The sequence below is a fragment of the Gracilinanus agilis genome, chromosome 2 (genome assembly GCF_016433145.1).
Source record: "Gracilinanus agilis isolate LMUSP501 chromosome 2, AgileGrace, whole genome shotgun sequence".
NCBI lineage: Eukaryota > Metazoa > Chordata > Mammalia > Didelphimorphia > Didelphidae > Gracilinanus > Gracilinanus agilis.
Window position 1 is genome coordinate 239,349,306 of NC_058131.1, and position 20,315 is coordinate 239,369,620.

The 20,315-nt window shown below is 44.0% G+C and overlaps 2 protein-coding genes across 2 annotated transcripts; both read left to right on the top strand.

Annotated features, from left to right (window-relative positions):
• The first annotated feature begins 8,137 nt into the window (after window positions 1-8,137).
• Window positions 8,138-11,222, top strand: TP53TG5 (TP53 target 5). Its single transcript, XM_044661065.1, has 4 exons — window positions 8,138-8,161; window positions 8,617-8,688; window positions 9,078-9,208; window positions 10,784-11,222. Exons 1-4 carry the CDS (start codon window positions 8,138-8,140, stop codon window positions 11,220-11,222), a joined length of 666 nt encoding a protein of 221 aa, XP_044517000.1.
• Window positions 11,223-12,375: 1,153 nt separating this feature from the next.
• On the top strand, window positions 12,376-18,888 carry LOC123235034 (neuritin-like). Its single transcript, XM_044661066.1, has 5 exons — window positions 12,376-12,434; window positions 13,188-13,266; window positions 13,445-13,511; window positions 14,283-14,406; window positions 18,453-18,888. Exons 1-5 carry the CDS (start codon window positions 12,376-12,378, stop codon window positions 18,670-18,672), a joined length of 549 nt encoding a protein of 182 aa, XP_044517001.1. The 3' UTR covers window positions 18,673-18,888.
• Window positions 18,889-20,315: the final 1,427 nt, after the last annotated feature.

Here is a 20,315-nt window from a genome sequence, read left to right on the forward strand (position 1 = left end):
GGTCACGCCTCCCTCTCCCTAAGACTCACCTGACAGCCTCCAGCTCTTTGCTCTCCGACCAACACTGCCGGTGCGCTGGGCAAGGAGGAAGCCAGAGCCAGGGCGGAGCTCCCTGGGAAGGGAGAGAGGCGGTGTCTGAGCCGCTCCAGAGCCAGCTCCCACAGCTGACCTCAGAGCGCTCTGCAACCCAGGGACCGAGAGAGGGCACTATGGAAGAGCCAAGGAAGCAAGGCCTAGAGCCGGCAGATGGGAAACTTAGAGTATTCCAGGATCACAGCTGGGACCTTAGCGATTGTCTAATCAGATAATTAAAGACTTTTGAGGCTGGAAAGGGCTTTAAAGGTCCCTTAGTCCAGTCCCCTCACTTTAAATGGAAGGAAATTAAAGCTATGTGAGGGAAGGTCACTTGCCCAAGGTGACAGAGCACAGAAGCAGCAGAAGCAGAAGAACCTAGTCTTGCTGACTTAACAGGGCTTTTCGCCTTCCTTCAGAAGACCTGCAGAAGCTCTGTGAACTTTGATGGGCAAACAAATTACATCTTTATCTTCATTAATCTCTAACTGAAAAAATAATTCCCTCCAGTTATTTGAAAACATTATTCTGATCCCTCTATGGGCATATATATATAATATATGCATATATGTATATATAATATATACATGCCAAAGGAGTCCATCTCTCTCTCTCTCTCTCTCTCTCTCACACACACACACACACACACACACACACACACACACACACACAAAATTAAGAAACTCTGCACTAAATAACAGATCTGAGACTTCAGAGATAATGTAGTCATAGAACTAACTACCTTGCGGAGCTAAATTAGAGCTAGAAAGGACACCTCTGGCCCAAGCCTCTCTTTTTACAAATCTGGACATTTGACTTAATCTTGTGCTTGGGTCACTATAGCACCTATAGTGGAAATTGAGGAAATTGAAAGTGAGTAATAGAGCCAGATCTGAAACTTGGGTTTCCAGACTTCCAGAGCAACACACTATATATACTTACATAATATGTATATGTATGTATATATGTTTGTATATGTTCTGTATTCAAGAACATACATATTATCAGTCAATATGCATTTATTGAGTGCCTACTGTGTGCCAGGCATTATGCTGGGAGTACAGAGGCAAAAGGACTATCTCTGTTATCTAGAAGCTTAAAATTGTGTGTGTGTGTGTGTGTGTGTGTGTGTGTGTGTGTGTGTGTGTGTGTGTGNAAGCTTAAAAGTGTGTGTGTGTGTGTGTGTGTGTGTGTGTGTGTGTGTGTGTGTGTGATGCCTACATAGAAGTAGGAACTAGATCTGTGATTTCATTGCTATAAGGAACTTCCAATGAGGAATTTTCCTCTACCAATATACATTATTAGTACTTTCTCTTCAACTTTATCTCAGAGCATTCTCTCTAGAGCACTCAGAGGTTAAGAGACTTGTCCAAAGTCTCAAAGCCTACATATGTCAAGAACAGAACTTGAATTCAGATTTTTCTGGCTCCCATGTCAACTCTCTATCCACAATACCACACTGCATATAGTCTTTCATATTTTGTATAATGTAGTATATATGTAAATGTTGGCCCAGTTGAATCAATCAATGACCCCACCACCCTTAAAGTAACTAAAATAACTAATGCTCTATACTCTGATACCTTTCATCAAGCAAAGGCATTAAAATAGACACAGAAAAAAATTCAATTTGGAAAGAGAAATTGGAAGAAATTAAATACTACACATGAAGTATATTGATAATGTTTGAAGAGACTGAGTCATACCCTACAAAAGTGATGGCAAACCTTTTAGAGAAGGAGTGCTGGGCTTGGTCCCCAACCCACCACCCCAGACCAAATGCCATTCCCACCCACCCCCACGGAGTATATGTATAGATATATATAATATATACATGCCAAAGGAGTCCATCTCCTGCTAAGGGTACCCTGCAGGCCCCTTACCCCACACAGAGGAGGGAGGAAGTGCTCCCATTGAACTCCTGGGCAGAGGGGTGGGTAAAGTGAAGAATGTCCTCAGCAAGTGTAGAGAGGGAAAGTGGAGTGGCCTGAATGCTCTCCTCCCCTCCAGCTCTGCCTCCTGTGAACCACTCATCTTCCCGATGTGTACTCCCTTTGGGCTACTGGAAGAGGGGCAGGTGAAATGAAAAAATGTCATCAGGCACGGTGGAGAGGGGGAGGGGAGCAGTTCTGCCTGAATCCCTCTGCCTTTCTAGTAACAAACTAGGGAGGGAGGGTGGCAAGCATGTCCACAGAGAGTGCTCTGTGTGCCATCTTTGGCACCCATGCTATAGGTTTGCCATCATTACTCTATAGCAGTGGTTCCCAAACTTTTTTGGCCTACTGCCCCCTTTCCAGAAAAAATATTACTTAGCACCCCGTCACATACTATCACTGCCCCCTTACAATTATTCACCACTCCCAAATACACCTGTGGCCATCACCGCCTCCCTGGATCGCTGCAGCACCCACTAGAGGGCAGTGGCGCCCACTTTGGGAATGACTGCTCTATAGGGTTTGGAACAAAGTAGCAAGCTCTTTCAGAACCTGACATTCTAATGGCAGGTCAGCCTAGGGGTGGAAGTGGTTTCAGCTAAGCCTCAGAAAGAGATTTGAGAAGGGGAGTGGAAGAAGAGAGCCTCTCTCTGCCTCTTCTCTGCCTCTTCTCTTCTCTTCTTTTCTCTTCTCTTCTCTTCTCTTCTCTTCTCTTCTCTTCCTCTTCCTCTTCCTCTCTCTCTCTCTCTCTCTTCTTCCCTTTTGTCCAGAGGATGATCTCGTACATTTCAAAAGATGAGATTTTTGGACTTCTGTAAATATCATAGCAGCATCTCCAAAAGAGCTATGGCTAACAGCAGTATCTCCACTGGAAGAGGAAGACAAAATATACACAATGAGGAAACAATTTCAGGATTTTACAAGAAGTATAGCCCTGAGAACTTCATGAGGACCTCGAAAAAGGAAGAAAAGGACTGCCTGAAACCAAGAGCTATGAGTTTCCCCTTTTCTATAAGTGTTCTTTAAGGTAGAGCCCACTTTCTCCTGGATTCTGTATGTTTATTCTTTTGAGAGATAGGAGAACATGCCCTGAATTAGGAGCAAGTGGAAGAGAATGTCTGCATCAACTGTTCTAACTATATCCCCTTAAGAAATATCTGTTTGTAATGTTCATAAAATCTAGCTGGCTAATTGATATCAAGTGATATATAATAGAGAGCACACAAGCAGAGGCTAGTGAATTATAATTCTACAAAATGCCTCAGAACTCATTACCCTTTATTACCCTAGCTCCTTAGCCAACTTGCACTCTGTAGGTCTGACCCACTAGTATAAAAGGGGGATTGGATAGTAAGCCTAGAACATGCGCTATACATACATATTTATATGTATGTAAATATAAGATATGTGTATCAAATATATGCATAAGACAAACTGGTAGACATGGTGGATGAAGGCCCAGTCTTGGAATCAAGAAGACCCACATTTTCTCAGAGCTCAAAATATGAAGAGTTTCTAACACCTACAAAACCACAAATCCAGACCAAAAAAAAAGACAACTATTAATGATGAAGCAACCTGGCACAGTAGATAGAACGCTACAGTAGAAATCAAGAAAACCTGGCTTCAGAACTTACCTGTAACACTTACTAGCTTTGTGATCATGATCAAACCACTTATTCTCTCTGTGTCTCAAACAGCTCCTGAGAATTTAACACCTAAATTTCATATATAAGTTGCAATCTGCATTGGCTTCTACCTCTTCAAAATTTTTTATTATATTTTTCCCAATTACATGTAGACACAATTTTTAATAATCATTTTCTAACATTTTGTGATCCACAGTCTCTCCCTTTCCCCCTTCCCAAGAAGGCAGGTAGTATGATATAGATTATGAAGTGCTATCGTAATTTTAGCAGCTATTTTTAAAAAAAAGTCTTACCTTCTGTCTTAGAATCACTACTGTGTATTGGTTCTAAGGCAGAAGAGCAGCAAGGGCTAGGCAAAAGGGGTCACACAGCTAGGAAGTGTCAAGCCAGATTTGAAACCAGGACCTCCCCTCTCTCCAGGCCTGGCTCTCAATACACTAAGCCACCCAGCTGCTATTTTTTGAGAGGCAAAGAATTAGAAACTGAGGGAGTATCCATCAATTGGGAAATGGTTGAACAATATGTGGTATGTGATTATAATGGAATACTATTGTGCCTTAAGAAATGGTGAACAGGATGAGTTTAGCAAAACCTGGAAAGGCTTGTATGAACTGATGCAAAGAGAGCAGAACCAGGAGAACATTGCATACATTAATAGAAATATTTTGAAGTGATCAATTATGAAGGACTAAGCTCCTAGAATGGAGTCCCAGGATAAAAAAACAAAACAAAACAAAAAAAAAAAAAAAAACAACTACGTCAGCAAAGCAAGGTTCCAAGATAACCCCAAGGGGTCTCGTGATAAAAAATGCTAAAAGGAACTGTCGGTAACTGATTGCAGATCACAGCATGCTATCTTTCACTTTATTCCCTTCATGAGTTTTTTTTATTGTATATGTGATAATGTATCTTAAGTCATGACATGGAGAATATGAAAATATGTACTGCATGAAAACACTAGTATCAGACTACTGCCTCAGGGACTGGAGGAAGGAGAGAATCTGAATTGAAAAATATCAGAAAACAATTGTCAAAAATTGTTTCTACATGAAATTGAAAAAAAATAAAGTGCCATTATGCAATAAAAATTTCCATGTTCATCATGTGAAAGAAGATACATTGCTTATACAAAACCTCAAAGATTTCCCTTCTGATGTGCTTAGGGAAGTGATGGCAAACCTATGGCACAAGTGCCAAAGATGGCATGCAGAGTGCTCTCTGTGGGCACTCAGCCACCATTCCCCTTCCACCCTCCCCCCTCAACCCCCATCCCCAAGAGTTCGTTACTAGAAAGGAAGAGGGACTCAGACAGAGCTGCTCCCCTCCCCCTCTCCATCGTGCCTGACAACATTTTTTCACATTACCCATCCTCTGCCCAGGAGCCCAATGGGAGCACACAAGGGGGTAAGGGGCACAGCATTTGGTCTGCGGAGGGCAGGCAGGGCACTCAGTCTGGGAAGTGGGGGGCTGGCATTCTGTCTCCATCACTGGCCTAGGATAATAACTATTTCCTTGAGATCTGGAAGGTTGTAAAAGATTGTGGATCCACTCTCTTTCCCTAAAAGATTGGCCTGAACTGAAGAATCATTTTGAAATATATCTTCTTTTTTTAACCCTTACCTTCTATCTTAAAATTTATACTAAGTATTGGTTTTTAAACAAAAGAGCAGGAAGGGCTAAGGCAATGGGGGTTAAGTGACTTGCCCATGGTCACATAGATACAAAGTGTCTGAGGTCAGATTTGAACCCAGGACTTCCTGACTCCAGGCCTGAGCCACCTAGCTGCTCCCATTTTGAAATAGATCTTGGCCAGTAAGGTTGTTAATGAGAAAAATAACTGAACTATCAGTTCCAGGAGGGGAAAGAAACAAGAGAAAGAAATACAGCTGGTAACTTAAGACTAACAGGATAGAGAAATAACAGGGTGGGGAAAGGAGATAATTATAGTAAGGGTAGCAAGCAAACAATATTAAGTACCTACTATGTGTAAAAATCTATGCTACATACTCACAGGGATAGAAGGAATAAACAAGCCCTGTACTCAGGGAGCTTACGTTCTCATAGAGCAAGTAGGGAGAAACACTTAGACATATACATTACACCTTAAACGACCTTTAAAATGAGTCAAAACTAAAAGAACCCTTGAACCCATCAGATCCTCATTTTACAGATGGAGAAAACTTAGGCTCAGAAAGAGGAAGTCTATAATTTTCCATTTTGTTGTTATTGTTCAATCATGTCTGACTCCTTGTGACCCCATTTGGGGATTTTCTTAGCAAAGAACCTAGAATGGTTCCCCATTTCCGTCTCTAGCTCATTTGACAGATGAGGAAACTGAGGCAAACAAGTTTAAGTGACTTGCCCAAGATCGCACAGCTACTAGGTGTCTGAGGTCAGATTTGAACCCAGGTTATCCTAACTCCAGGCTTGGCTCTTTATCCATTCCTCTGCCTCCCTGCCCCTAACACAATTATTTCTGAGGGCCCTTCTGATCTAACTGTTGGCTCCAAGGGGCAGTTATATATGAGACTCTCTATCCTCACTTATAGAAATCCATCACTTAATGCCTGAAAGGAGGGAGGTGAAATTGGGAGAAAGGAGGTAACCAGGCACTTCTGGCTTCTACAGAGCAGATGAATGACTCTGACGTCTCTTTAGGTTCATGAAAAAAGAAAGACTAAGGAAAAAAGCTAACTGGTAGAGAAGTGGACAAATCTCTTTCAGGTGCCTATCCCCAACTTGCTACCTTAAAGACTTTGGGGAATTTCTACTAGAATGAGATCTAAAACTCTTGCCTGAGCTGCTTTATCTCACTCCCAAAAGGAGAGCTCATTCAACTTGTACTGTCTGGCATATATGCTTAAGTTGATTTTCTCTGATTTCTGTTTTGCTTTCAGCTTGGATAAATAGGCTTCTTTGCTATTTGCTCTGTGTTCACTGTGGAACTGACATCTGATGGGAAAGGGGTTAAGCTTCAGATATAAAGCTTGGAGCATTCTTTCCCCATTAAAGGAACAGAGATTAGGAGTTTAGTTTCAACCTAAAAATTACTTTTCCTAGACTAATAATATTTAATGAAGCAGATATCTCTAACTCTGGCCTGGTATATAACCCCTTTCTCTGAGAAGAGCAGAGTGGCTAGCCTCTGTCCCCAACCCACCGCGCTTCCCTTCCTGGCAGAAATCAGTATCCTTTGGAGAAGGGTGAGAGAAGGAGACCTTAGAGATGTCTGTTCTGGCCTCTCAGAACCACATTAGGCAGACCTTGTAGACATAATCTACACAGGACAAAAATGTAGCCTACCATACTCACCTTACACTAACATTTTATGTTCTATACTAAACCTCCTTCTAGCTTTGACTTTCCATAATTCTCTTATTCTGTGAAGCAAGTAGGGTATAGTTAGGGATGCCACAGTGTCATGGAAAAAAACATGCACTCATGCCACTTACTAGCTTTATGACCTTACCTTCCCAAGCCTCAGTTTCTCCATCTATAAAACGGGGATAAGAATATTTGCACTACAAACCTCACAGGAATCTTAAAGGATCAATGGGTTTAGAGCTAGAAGGAATCTGTCAGATCTGAGAGTCAAATTCTTTCATTTTATAGATGAAGAAACTGAGGCTCAGAAAGGTCAAAAGACTTACCTAAAACCATAGAAGTAGTAACGAATAGAACCAAGACCTGAAACCCAGGCCTTTAACTGAAATCCACTGCTTTTTTTCTAAGCTTTCTTTGTAAGGATCAAACGAGATAATGGATATTGAGGTACTTTAAGATCCCAATATAAATTTTCATCCCCTGTTCTTAGTAGCTATCTGACCCTACGCGAATCATTCCCCAGCTATAAGCTTCAAGTTCCTCCTCTGGAAAATAAGGATACTAATCCTTGCACTACTTCCCTCATAGGATTATTGTAAAGAAGTACTTTGTAAACCTTAAGTAGCTAAAGAAATTTGATCTATGACGTTATTATAGAAAATATAATTACTATAGAAAACATTTTCCCATAAAATGTGAGCTACTATTAATGGACCCCTAGGGGATAAAGTAGGGTTTTTGTTGTGGTTTTTTTTTTTTTTTTTGGCCACAGCAACTCATGAAACCATCTGCTAAGGCTTGGAATGGGCTTAATCTGAGTCACTGTCAAAGGAAGCGCCCACTCTATGGAAAGCCCAGATGTTTTAAAGTATCAAAATAATATTTTCTCATTAGAAGAAATAGACTGGATTTCACTTCCCAGGCTTAACTTGTCAGCCTCCAATGGCAGGGCTTCCCACCTGCCAAGTATGACGCTACCACAGGCAATCACAAAGTTCTATGAGGTCATAGCACTCTTATCTATGTCACAACCCACTAACCCCAGCAAGTCATTGACCTCCTCTACAGAGAGGGGAGCAGGCCAATCTTGGCGTCAAACCTACCCCATCAGACACTACTTGCTCTCCACCAAGAAGTAGCCCCTCGGTGAAACGGAGAATGAAAACCAGGCCTGTTCCCAAGGTTGGGTACCATGCAGGGCACAAAGGGGCGACCAGTCCTAAAAGAATCAGAGCTCAGCAGGGGCCAGAGGAAGGCCATGAAGGGTGCCCATAAAAGTAGTGGGGAAAGTGCTCAATTTGGAGTTAGGAGGCCTTGGTTTGAATATTGGTTGAGCAACTTCCAAGCTTTGTAATTTTCTGAAAGTCATTTCAACTCTCTAAGGCCATCTGTTCTCTAACCTGAAAAATGAAAGAATGGCTCTAGCTGAATGTTCCCTAATCTGAAAAGTGAGGAACTGGCTCCTCATTTTCCTTTAGCCCTAAATCCTAGAAAACATAGTAGAGAACTGCTATGTAACCTACCACTGAACCAAAACTGGGCTCTGAACCATCACCCCATCTCACCAAAAGTCAGCAAGAGCCAAACACATAGAAACTCCTCTTCCTATAATATCTCCCCAAAATGTCTTTTCCTAGGTCCAAAATACGGAGCAATGGAAAAAGAGGTTCCGATATGGCAGGGAAGCTGAGCTGAACCAGCTGAGGACGGTAAGAGACACACACCCCATCTTTCTTTACCCAAGCTTCAAGCCAGCAGGCTCTTCTAGAACATCTCATATTGTAGGTCCTAGAACTTGGAAAGAACCTTAGCGGTATCTAGTTCAACTCACTTGATTTGTAGAGGGAGAAACTGAGTCCCAAAGAAGGCAAATGCCTTATTTAAAGTGTCAGAGACATAACTTGGATCCAGGTCTCTTGATTCCAAATCCAGAATCGTTTACACTACCATGATGTTGCTGTCTTCTCACACTGTTTTAAACCCCAGGCTGAGCTGGCCAAGGATCAGGGATGGATGGAAAGGAGAAAGACAGGAAGTAGGAAAGGTCCAGAGACAGCTCATGGCTGTCTCTCCTAACCTTTTGTGGCCTCCTGTATAGGTAATGAAGAACCTGTCACTCCTGAAGCTGTTGAAGAAGTCAAATCCCCGTACAATAGGTCTCCACAGTTTGGCGAAATCCTGCTGGAAACTGCTATTTCAAGTGCCCCAGATACTTCGTGTTTCCTCTAGGTGATCAAGATTCTCACTGTGCCCTGGGAACTTAGTCTGTGGAGCAAGTCTGCCTGCCTGTGGAGGGCTACACTGCCAATATTCCCAGTTCTGGGCAGCTCTAGTACCCTGGACAGTCCCAGGGTAGGAGGGTGGTGTGGAAAGAAGTGGAAGATAGCCTACTTTATTCAGAATTCCGAATTGATATATCCTTCCTCCTTGAATCCTGACTCTTGCAACTTATCTTGGGCAAATCACTCAATCTCTCTGGGCTTAGCTCCTTCATCTGTAAAATGGGAAGGATGGGGGTGGGGTTGGACTAGTTAAATTTTAAGGTTTTTCCAGCTTTAAATGTATGATTCTATGACCTTGGACAAGTCACATCCTCTCTTGTGGATATTCTAAGTGTCTAAGGTATTTTTTTTATCTTATCTTCTGTCTTAGAATCAATCTTAAAACAGAATAACAGAAAGCACTAGGCAAATTGAGGTTAAGTGACGTGTCTAGGATCACACAGCTAGTAAGTCTCTGAGGCCAGATTTGAACCCGGGTCCTCCCAACTCTAGGTCTGGCACTCTATCCACCCTGCTACTTAACCACCCCTAATTTTCTCACTCCAGAACCTATGACCCTTCCCATTTCCCCTACACACATCTTATCAGATGTACCTCTTCACTTTTCATTCATTCATTGAACAAATATTTATTTCCCCAGCTCCTAGAGGACAAACCCCCAACTAGCCAGCTAAAATGCTGCTGCTCCCCACCTGAGTCTAGTTGCAGTCCATTTCAGTCACCTTTTTGGCAGAAATTGTCCTGAGATTGAAAAGTTTCAGTGATTTCCTTCAAGAAATGTCTCTCTCCACTCACGTCCCCATTTCTCTTCTTCCCTTGGGTAGCAGGAAACAAATTCAGAGGTAGGAGGGAGCTTTCAACATAGAATGTTGGAGCTAAAAAGAATCTTAGAACTTGACATATTGTGACCAGAAGAGACATTAATAACCACTTGGTCCTGCATTTTACTGCCCAAGGTTTAACATTAAATTAATAGGAGCAACTGGGTAGCACAGTGGATAAAGTGGCAGGCCTGGAGTTGGGAGGACCTGGGTTCATATCTGGCCTCAGACACTGCCTTGCTGTGTGACTCTAGGCAAATCACTTCATTCTGATTGTCTAGCCCTTCCTGCTCTCCTGTCTTAGAACTGAAATTAAGATAGAAGGTAAGGAGTTACAAACAAGCAAAAAACATTAAATTAGTATTTAGAGGCAGCACTGGACCCCAGGCCTTCTAAATCTCTGTGCAATGCTCTTCTCTCCACCAGTACCCTTTTCACCCCTCTCCCATCTCTTTCTGCTCAGCATATGTCTGCTTCTGATGACAGGAGTATTCTGTAGACAGATAACATTATTCTCTATTTTGGGTCTGGCCTGAGGTTGTGATCCCCCTCTCTATCCCAGAGGCAGGCTAGATTAAGATTGGGGGGAGGAGGAGGGAGAAAGGAGTGGAAGAGTTCAGCTCTAGGGCTAACTGGATCTGGCCCATTCTGAGGCTTAGGCTGTACTGACCAGATCTCCACCCTTTCCACTGCTCTTGTAGGACCAGTAGAGGTACTTCCTCCCAACTAATGGAAATGGACAAAGACGACCCCATAGAGATTGGAGAGCTGGTAACAATGAATGAAGAGGTAGAGAAGGTGAAGGCAAAGATGGGGAAGAACAAGAGAGTGGCCAAGAAGGCAACAAGAACTAAGAGTCATTGCTCCTTCTCCGCCTCTTCCTGCTGCTCCTCCAAGGTCAAAGGCACCAAGCCGTCTCACTTCATCATCTTGAAGACCTTTCCCAAACCCCCCCTCAAAGGAACCTCCCAGAACTTAACAAAACCTTGGAAATGGTTTGAAGGCCTGCCCAAACGCATCCACATACCAGCCCCCAGATCACTCTGCCGGCCTTCTTCACTTCGCTGGGTAAAGCGCTGCTGTACCCGGTTCTGTTCTGCATCCTTGGAGCTGCCAAGGGCTTACCTTTACAAAGCATGATTCAGGCTGTTGCCTTAGTCAAATGTCTTAGCCTCTGGCTCTCTGTGTGTTTATTGGCTGGGGGCTGGGGGCTGGGGGAAGGGTGGGAGTGGGTTGGGAGGCAAAGTTCAAAATCAAAGAGCTTGAAAGGTTTTGGTAGAGATCATCTCACCTTGTTGGGACCCAAGGCCCATGACGGAGTGGAAATGACTTGACCAGTCTCACAACTAACTGGCAGCAGAGTAGGAGGGCCTGGAACCCAGGCTTCCTAACTATACAAATACAGTGATAATATTACTGCTGGTGAAACCGAAAGATCTTGAGCCTTGGGGCTCAGGTTTCAATTCCTACTTTTGGAACTTACTGGTGGGCCCTGGTCACGGGCAAATAAGTCAGTTAAACTCTTTGAGCCTTAGTTCTTATCTGTCAAATGGGGAGAATAATACATAAAGTACTACCTAGGTCACAAGGCTTATGAGGAAAGGGCTTTGTGAGCTATAGAAATGTAAGTAGTTATTATTACAAAGTGCTTTCCTCAAACAACTCTGGAGAGGAAGTGCAAGTATTATTATCCTCACTTGAGAAAAGAGAGGACAGAGATTAAGTGATTTGGGGTCACCCAAATAGTATGTGTGAGACTTGAACCCAGGTCTTCTGACTCCAAGGCCAGCCATATTACATTTTTATAGGCTACTAGGGTTTTCCTTCTTGCTGTAAGCAAGTCCCTAAGTGACTCCCCACCAAGGGCTCTAATTCTGAATCGGAGCCTCTTCAACCCTGACTGCGAAAAGCCCAGCCCTCATCCCACCCCAGTCCACAGCTTAGCTTCTCCCCTCCACAATAACCCACCCTAGGGAGTAAACAGTATCCCGGTACCCTTCCAGACAGGTGGCCTAACACATTCCCTATAGAGCCTACCCTTAAGCAGCGCCCCCTAGCGACAGTGCATCCACTTAACAGGGTCTTTGAGCTGGCTGGTGGCGCGGACTCAGTGAGTGCGAGAGGTCAGCCTTCTCCTGCAGGAAGTGCGAGAGAAGTCACGACTGTGTAAATAAATGTCCCATATAACACAGCACGGGGCTAGAGCCATCTGCCCAAGATCCGTCTGTCCTTAGGGAAGAGGAAAAGACTGGAAGGGGGAAGAAGTGGGCAGCCCTGGAACGGGAAGCCAAGAATGCTGGGACTTCCTGGAGAGTGGAATTTATCCTGGGCTAACCCAGGTCGCGCCAGCGAGTAGGGCTCATCGTGATCTGGACGTCATAATTGCTTCGCTCTGGCTTCAGAACCCTCCCCCTTCCATCCTCCACCTCAAAGAAAGAGGGAACCCAGCAGCTCCCAGAGTGCTAACCTGGAGGGAGCGCTCATACCCTTGTATGGTAGGGGATACATTCATACATTTACATCTCCGCCGATGTTCCATTGCGGGGGAAAAATCAAGGTCCCGGGCTACGCCAAGCCCCTGGCAGCTCCTACAAGTTGGGGAGGCTAGATTTAGAGTTAGATAGGGTCCTTTGAGATCACCCCTCATTTTACAGACAGGAAAACTGAGGTCCAAAATGGAGACGTGGACTGTCCAGGATCACTCTGCTGGCAAGCGTCTAAGTCAGAATTCGAACTCGTATTCTCCATTTTGGAAACCAGAGTTCTTATCCTTGACTCAAAGGGATATTTTTAGTAATACATTAAAAAGTTAGAGATAGAGCATATTAGATTAAAAATGCAAAGAACCAGGAGACCTGGATTCTAAGTTTAGCCAGAGGAGACCTGGATTCTAAGTTTAGCCAGAAATTCCTGACTAACTATGGGCCTCAGTTTCCACAGGAATATTGGGTCTATGGATATAGGGTGGTCGTTGGATCACAGATTTTGAAAGGGAAAGAATCTAAGAAGCCACTGGTCCTACCCCCTCATTTTCCAGCAATTCAGGGAGTGGGTGACTTGCCCAAGATCACACGGGTAGTAAAGTCTGTGCTTTTTCCCTCACAGGACTCTGGTTCAACGGTTCCTCCTTCTATGCTTGTCTCAGGCCTCGGGGTGGGGACCCGGTGGCAGCTGCTCTTGGCCAGTGAGCCTGGACAGGTGTGGGCCCGGGGCGGTGAGGCTGCACCCGCTGAGCTGTAGAGGGAGGGAGGGAGGGAGGGAGCTAGGCGGTGAGAGCTAACGGGTTGGCGCAGATAAAGCTTAGCGGGAGCGGTCTGAAGTCTGGGTTCTGCTGCTCCCGTTTTCCACATGGGACCCTGCAGACTGCCCTGAGAGGGGCAATGGCGCTGAGTCTCCTGCTCTCGGCGCTGCTGCTGCTGCCCTGCTTTGGTAAGGCACCCAAGATATGCTGAAGCACGCACCGCAACCCTCTGCTACACGCTCTCCGCCGGGTCCTCCACGTCCGTCCTCCCGCCTCCAGCCCCCAAGGTGCGCTCTCTTCCCTCCCTTGGCAAACTCTGACCTCCCAGCGGGACTGCGGCCGTGGCGCCTTCTCTGCCTGTTAAGAAAGTCCCTGAGCTGCGCGCTCTGCTTACCCAGCGCAAACTGCCCAACCGCTTCTAGAGCGTGTGCGCTCTCAACCGGCCTCTTCGCCCAGGCTGGCTCCGCACCCACCGCGTTTCCTCTTATTTAAGAAGAGCCTTTGGCCTCCTCTCTCGCTTGCTCGCTCCTGCCTGCCTCCTACTCCCCCAGGTTTCCTGCTCTCCATCCTCGAAACCTCCCCTCCGTCCTCGAGCCTCTTGGCTCCCTTCTTCCCAGCTCAGCCCCAATTTGCGTATTCTCTCACTGCTTGGGCCAAAATAAGCGTAAACTTTCACGCTGGGGTAAGGTAGAGGGGAAAAGGTGGGACGAAGGGCCATGGGAGGAGGGGGCCGAGGGAGAAGCTGAAAGATGGGCGCGAACCGTGATGGCTTAAGAGCGAGCTTTTTCTGGGGTACAGGAAGAGCAACGGGAGAACCAGGGTTTGCATATGGGAATGAGACATGTACTATGTGGAGGTTAGGGGAGGTGGGGTTGGGCTGGCGGCTTGGCCTCCATATGGAGCCAGGCTAGCTCATCACCTCCCATCCCATCCTTTTCTTTCCCTACCTTCTACTCCAGGGACTTCAGTTAGGGCTCGAGATGCCCAAGTAAAATGCATTCAAGTCTACCGCGGATTCTCTGCCTGCATACTGCAGCTGGGAAACAGCATGACTGAGGCACAGGGCCTGCGAGCAGTCTGCAGGTGAGTAGTATTCATACTTCTCCCTCTGGGGGCCCCTTGTTTCACATGTCCCCCTCCCCGGCCTTGGTGTCCCTCATTGGTCCTGCCTGGAAGAAGGGTTGGAAGAATGATGGAGACAAAGATCAAAAGGAAAGAGGTGGCACCTCCATTCACTCCCTCTTTTCACCTCCTTCACTAGGATGCCCTAAGGGTACTCATGACCTCATTTCTTCCCACTAATGAGCAGCTGCTCAACCACCCACCCTCTGGGAATTAATTACCCTCGGTATTTGAAAGGGGAGTTTATTTTGTTCCTTCATGAAACCACCGGAATCATCTGCTGAAATGCCAAGATGCTTGACCTGCTCCCCACAGTGCCCATGCAAGCCTGACTTCCTGATGGGGGTAAAGAATATTTCTGATGAAATCTGCCATTACATTAAAGGAATTACTTTGCTAACCTTCAGAAAACCAGTGGTTTTAAGTTTCTTTGAAGCTCCTGGTCTTGTAAACAAGAAGCACTAGCCAGTGGCCAGCTCTGATCCAAACTGGTACCTTTTAGCCTCTTGTCTCTTAATTTTTGTTGAATGAGGGTTCCAATCCTGACCCCTCATTAATTCTCTGGGTAACTTTTAAAACACTTTGGAACCTGAGTTTACTCTGAAAAAAATCAAGTGGTTGAACTAGGTGATCTCATCCCTTTCTGCTCTATAATTCTATAACTTAACTGAAAAGACTGAAGAACAGAGGTAGATCAAGGTCACACAGTAAAAACAAAAAAAGTATTAGAGAAAGGGCTTGGGATCTCCTGTCTCCTGAGCCCAATTGGTGTTCTCTTCCTGTTAAGCCACAGATAAACAGGGAAGGCCAGAAGTCACCAAATCCTACTTTGGATATTATACCACTTCTTTAATTCCGATTTCTCCTTCAGTCCCCTGGCTGTCACTCTTATCTTCCACCATAAGGAACTCTGCCTTGGAACACCAAGTCACCATGTTCTCTTTATGACATCCAAATGATTCACCTTGATTTGGGCCGCCCTTTCTTCCCTTTATAATCCTAGAATTAACTAATGCAGCTACATACATCATCTTCCCCTGTCCTCCTTAACTCCCTTGTCCCCTTGTCATTCATTCTCTTTCATCCCTGGATTTCCTCAGTTCCCTGTTGTTTTTTCCCATCCTCACTCTTCTGTAGCTGATTAAAACTAGAAGCCACCCAGTATCTCACTGTTTCCACTATGAATTCATATTTTTAAAAAATTTCAGCTAGGCCCTTACTGCTGCCCAGTAATCATCTTATTCTTCTTTAAGTGACCATCCTATTCCTTCTCAATGAGTTCTCCAGATCATCCCCTCTCTTCAAGACCTCTTCTCTTATAGCAGGATGCTCTTATCGCCTGTTTTACTGATTGTTTTACTCTTTCCTTGCCCCTACTCCACAAACACAGAAGAACCCTTCTAAGATTGTTCACTAGTCTCTTCCTTTGCCCTAACCTCTTTACAGGTGGCCTTTCTCCTTGCTAAGACAACTTTTCTACTTGTGCCCCTGCTCTCATTTCTTTCTAACAAAATTTCTCTAAACTGGCTCTTTCCCCAGTTAAACAGATTTTCATCTGCCTCATCCTTTAAAAACGTTCACTTGATTCTGCTATCCTCTCAAACTATAGCCAAATTCCTAAAAAGAATCATTTGCTTCTTTCATTTCCACACAACCCATTTAAGCCATTTGCAATCTAGATTCCAGCCCCACCACTGGAATGAGGCTGCTCTTTCCAAGATTACTAACAATTTCTTGACTCCTAAATCAGGTGGCTTCTCAGTCAGCATTCTACTTGACCTTTCTGCAGATAGCGCTCATATTAATTATCCCCTCCTAACTGACAAATTTCTATCCCATTGCTCTCACTTGGTTCTTCTGACCAATTTGTTCAGTTTCCTTTGCTTAGATCATCCAGCTTCTGCCCCTCTGGGCTCCTTACTTAGGGCTCTGTTCCATGTCCTTGTCTCTCTCAACACTGGCTCTCTTTCTTGGTGTTGTCATCTGTTCCCACTAGTTCAGTTATCATCTCTACACAGATGATTCCCAAATCTATTGATTTGGCTGTCCCTGACCCTCTAAGTTTTGTAACACCAACTGGCCATCAGCTGCCTCTTTTTAGATGTTCTACAAGCACCTGGTACTCTAGTACAACATCACCAAAAACAGAACTAATTCTCACCATTAATTTATACCTCTTTCAAATTTCCTTATTTCTCTTGAGAATACTGTCATCTTCCCAATCAACTAGATTTATAACTTGTGAATCAGTCTTGAACCTTCATCTACCCTATTTCCCCAAAGCCAATTTACCAAGTCTTGTAGACATCACAATAATAGCAGCTAACATTTTTATATAGCACTGTGTGCTCTGAACTTTACAAATATTATCTCATTTGATCATAACAAGAATCCTAAGGTAGATACTATTATCTTCATTTTACAGAGGTTAAGTAACCTGCTCAAGATCACACACCTTATGCCTGATGCTGGATTTGAACTTAAGTGTTCCTGACTCATCTTTTAGTGCTCTATCCACTACCCACCAACCCCTTTGCTCCACTCATGGACTAATACCACAGTTCAGGCCTTTTAGCACCTCTCCTGGGCTACTTAATAGGCTCCTACTTAGTTTTGATTTTTGGTCTTTCCCCCTTTTTAGGCATTTCTTGTTTTAAAAAACCCTTACCTTCCCTCTTGGAGTCAATACTGTATATTGGCTCCAAGGCAAAAGAGTGGTAAGGGTAGGCAATGGGGGTCAAGTGACTTACCCAGGATCACACAGCTAGGAAGTGTCTGAGCTGAGCTACCCATTGAGCTACCCAGCTGCCCCCCCTTTTTAATTATTTCTGAACAACTGCTAAAATAATCTTCCTAAAACACAGGTCTAGCCATATCACTCCCCTCCTTAAAGAATATTCAGTGATATCCCATTTGTTCTAGCCTGGCATTTAAAGTCTTCCTAACTCAGCTCCCACCAAGACCCCCCCCCAATTTTTTTTCTTGCCAAACTGGACAACTAACTGTTCCCTGTACCCAGCATTCTATCTCTAGTGCTAAACTGGCACATCTCCCATGTCTGGCCTACATTCCTCCATCTCTGCCACCCAGAAACCTCTTCTAAAAAGGCTAAGCTCCAATTCCTAAAGGAAGCCTTCCCTCACCAATCAATTGGAAATTGACAAGGGAGCAACCATGATGATGAAGGAACTGAGAATGGTTAGCCTGGGGAAGAAACTCAGTCAGAACATGATTTTAAGTATTTAAAAGGCTTTAAGTATTTAAAAGGCTGTCATGTTGAAGAGAGATTAGACTTGTTCTTTTTGGCCCCAAGGGCAGAATAAGTTGCAAAGGGTAGAAGTTGCCAAGAGGCAAATTTAGGCTTTTCCATAAGGGGAAACTTAATTAGAGGTTTCTAAAAGTGCAGTGAGGGAGGGTGAGTAAACTAGGTGCCTCAGTGGATGACAGATGGGAGATCATGGATTCAAATCTGACTTGACACTTCCTAGCTGTGATTCCCCAAGTTACTTGACTCCCATTGCCTAGTCCTTACCACTATTCTGCTTTGGAACCAATACAGAGTATTGATTCTAAGAGGGAAGGAAAGGGTTTTAAAATTAAAAAAATAAAATAAAATAAAATGGATCCAGAGTTGGGGAGGGGTATTCCCTCATACTGGAGACTTTTAAGCAAAAAGTTTGCTGGCAAATGTTATCAAAGAAATTCTTTTTAGGGTATTGGTAAAATCAGTCAGCCTCTTTAGAGGCTGAAATTCTGGGGCGATTCCTTGTTCTATAATTGTCAATCTCTTCAATTGACCTTGTACCACATTTGTGTATATCAGATTCCACTAACAGCACTATCCCTGGTAGAATTTAAGCTCACTGAGAACAGGGATTTTGGTTTTGTCTTTGTTTTCAGCACTTAGCACAGCATTCTTACATTGAAGATGCTTGTCATAGGCTTTTTTTTGATTTAAAGTATACAAGGCCCTGAAAGACTACCTCTTTTTATTGTTTGGACTGTAGGTACTGGGAAGAGTTTCATACCTGTGCCCTGACTACTCTCCAGGACTGTGAAGAGGAAGCTACCTTAATCTGGGAGACATTAAAAAAGGAATTAAAGGATCTCCACTTCCCTGGGAGCTTATTTGAGCTATGCAGCCCCAAAAGTTCTGTTGGACCAGGCCCTTTGTACCTACTACCTTGGCACCTTCTGGGCACTGCTCTACTCCTGGTTTGGCTCTAAGCAAGCCTAGGCCAGTGCATGGAACCTGCCACCCTGGGCCAAACCTCCTGTCCAAAGGAGAGGAGACCCTTTATTGCCTTGTCCTAGGTCACTTGATCTAATGACTAATCCTAACAAGCAAAAGTGTGCTAACACCCACAGGTTTCCAACCTAGGTAGCACCCCACCTTCCCACAATAAATCCTGAGAAAAGAACCTCAATATATCCTTTGCAATTAAAAACCTTCCTGTCTCTTCAACCATGTGGGAGTCTTGCATTTTATGAAATTTGCTATGTATCAGTAAGCCTTCTTTGGAAATTCAGTTTGGAAGGAAAAGGAAAGCAGACCTATCAATTGATGTTTTAGAAATTCTGTGAATTCTCAGTTTGTTCATTAAGATACTCCTGCTATATGAGGGCCAAATAATATTAGCTTACTTTTAAATAGCTCTTTTGTAGGAGGAAGTAGTTGCCCAAGCTGATAGAAAGCCAGTCCTGGCTGACAGGTTCTGGTTCAAATTTGGCCTTAGACACTTCCTAGCTGTGTGACCTTGGGCAAATCATTTAATAACCCCAATTGCCTAGTTCTTAACCACTCTTCTGCCTTACATACTTAGTATCAACTCTAAGAAAGAGATTATAGGTTTAAAAAAAGACAAAAGGGTTTAAAATAATGTCACTTTCCTTACTGATGTCATTTGAACTAAGTGTAAGTATTGTCCCCCATTTTACAGATGAAGAAATGGGCCCTAGGAGGGCAATTTGCCCAAGTCACATAGTGCAGTAAGCAGCAGAACCCAGGACCTGTAACTAGTGCTCTTTCCAACTCCTCAAATCCACAATATTAAAAGCCAGCACTGGTATGACAAATAAGTTGTGTAAATAGGACTTTAGGCTTTGAAGAACTTTTTTTTCATGTGAGTCTCATGACAGGCCTGTGAGAAAGGAATTACAGGGGCCTCTGTGACTAAGTTAATTACTTATTGTTTTACTATACTAGGAATCATTCCTCAAATCAGCTGAAGCAAAGGGGAAAGAGGGTGCCCTTCTGAGCTCTCCTTTCTCATACTAGCCTAAGGGTCACTGGATCCTTTTATAAAATGCAGAGACTTAACCCAGGGCAAGAAACTTCGGGATTTTGTCCCCTAGGATAACTGTGGAGAGAATTCATGCATTAAGTAGGGAGCTGGGCCCCTTCCAAGACACAGAAAATCTTTGTCTGGCTCAATGCCTCTTTCCCTTAAAGATTTTAACCTTAATGAAATCACTTTTACATCTCCTTGTATGGCAAAATATTCCGATTTAGACTTTCTCTCATAGTCCAACCTTTACCCTTTCCCAATGTCTTTCCACCCAATAATTTGCCTTCTTAACAGTCAGTCTTTAAAAAACCTTCCTTTACTAGGCTAAAATCCAGAGCAGCATGGGAAATCCAGTGACTTCTTAAAGTCAAATCAACTTTCCCTTACCAGCCCTGGTCTTTGGGACAGATTCCTGGTTCACACCTCCTCTCCACAAAGAATTGTTATAACTCACCACCAAAAGTAGGTGCCAGGCAAATGTGGAACAGAACAAAGACCTTACCACCATTGTTAACTGGGCTAGGAGATGATCAGATGGTGGGGACATCTCTGAACTTGGGTTCTAAGGTAGTTCCATTAGAG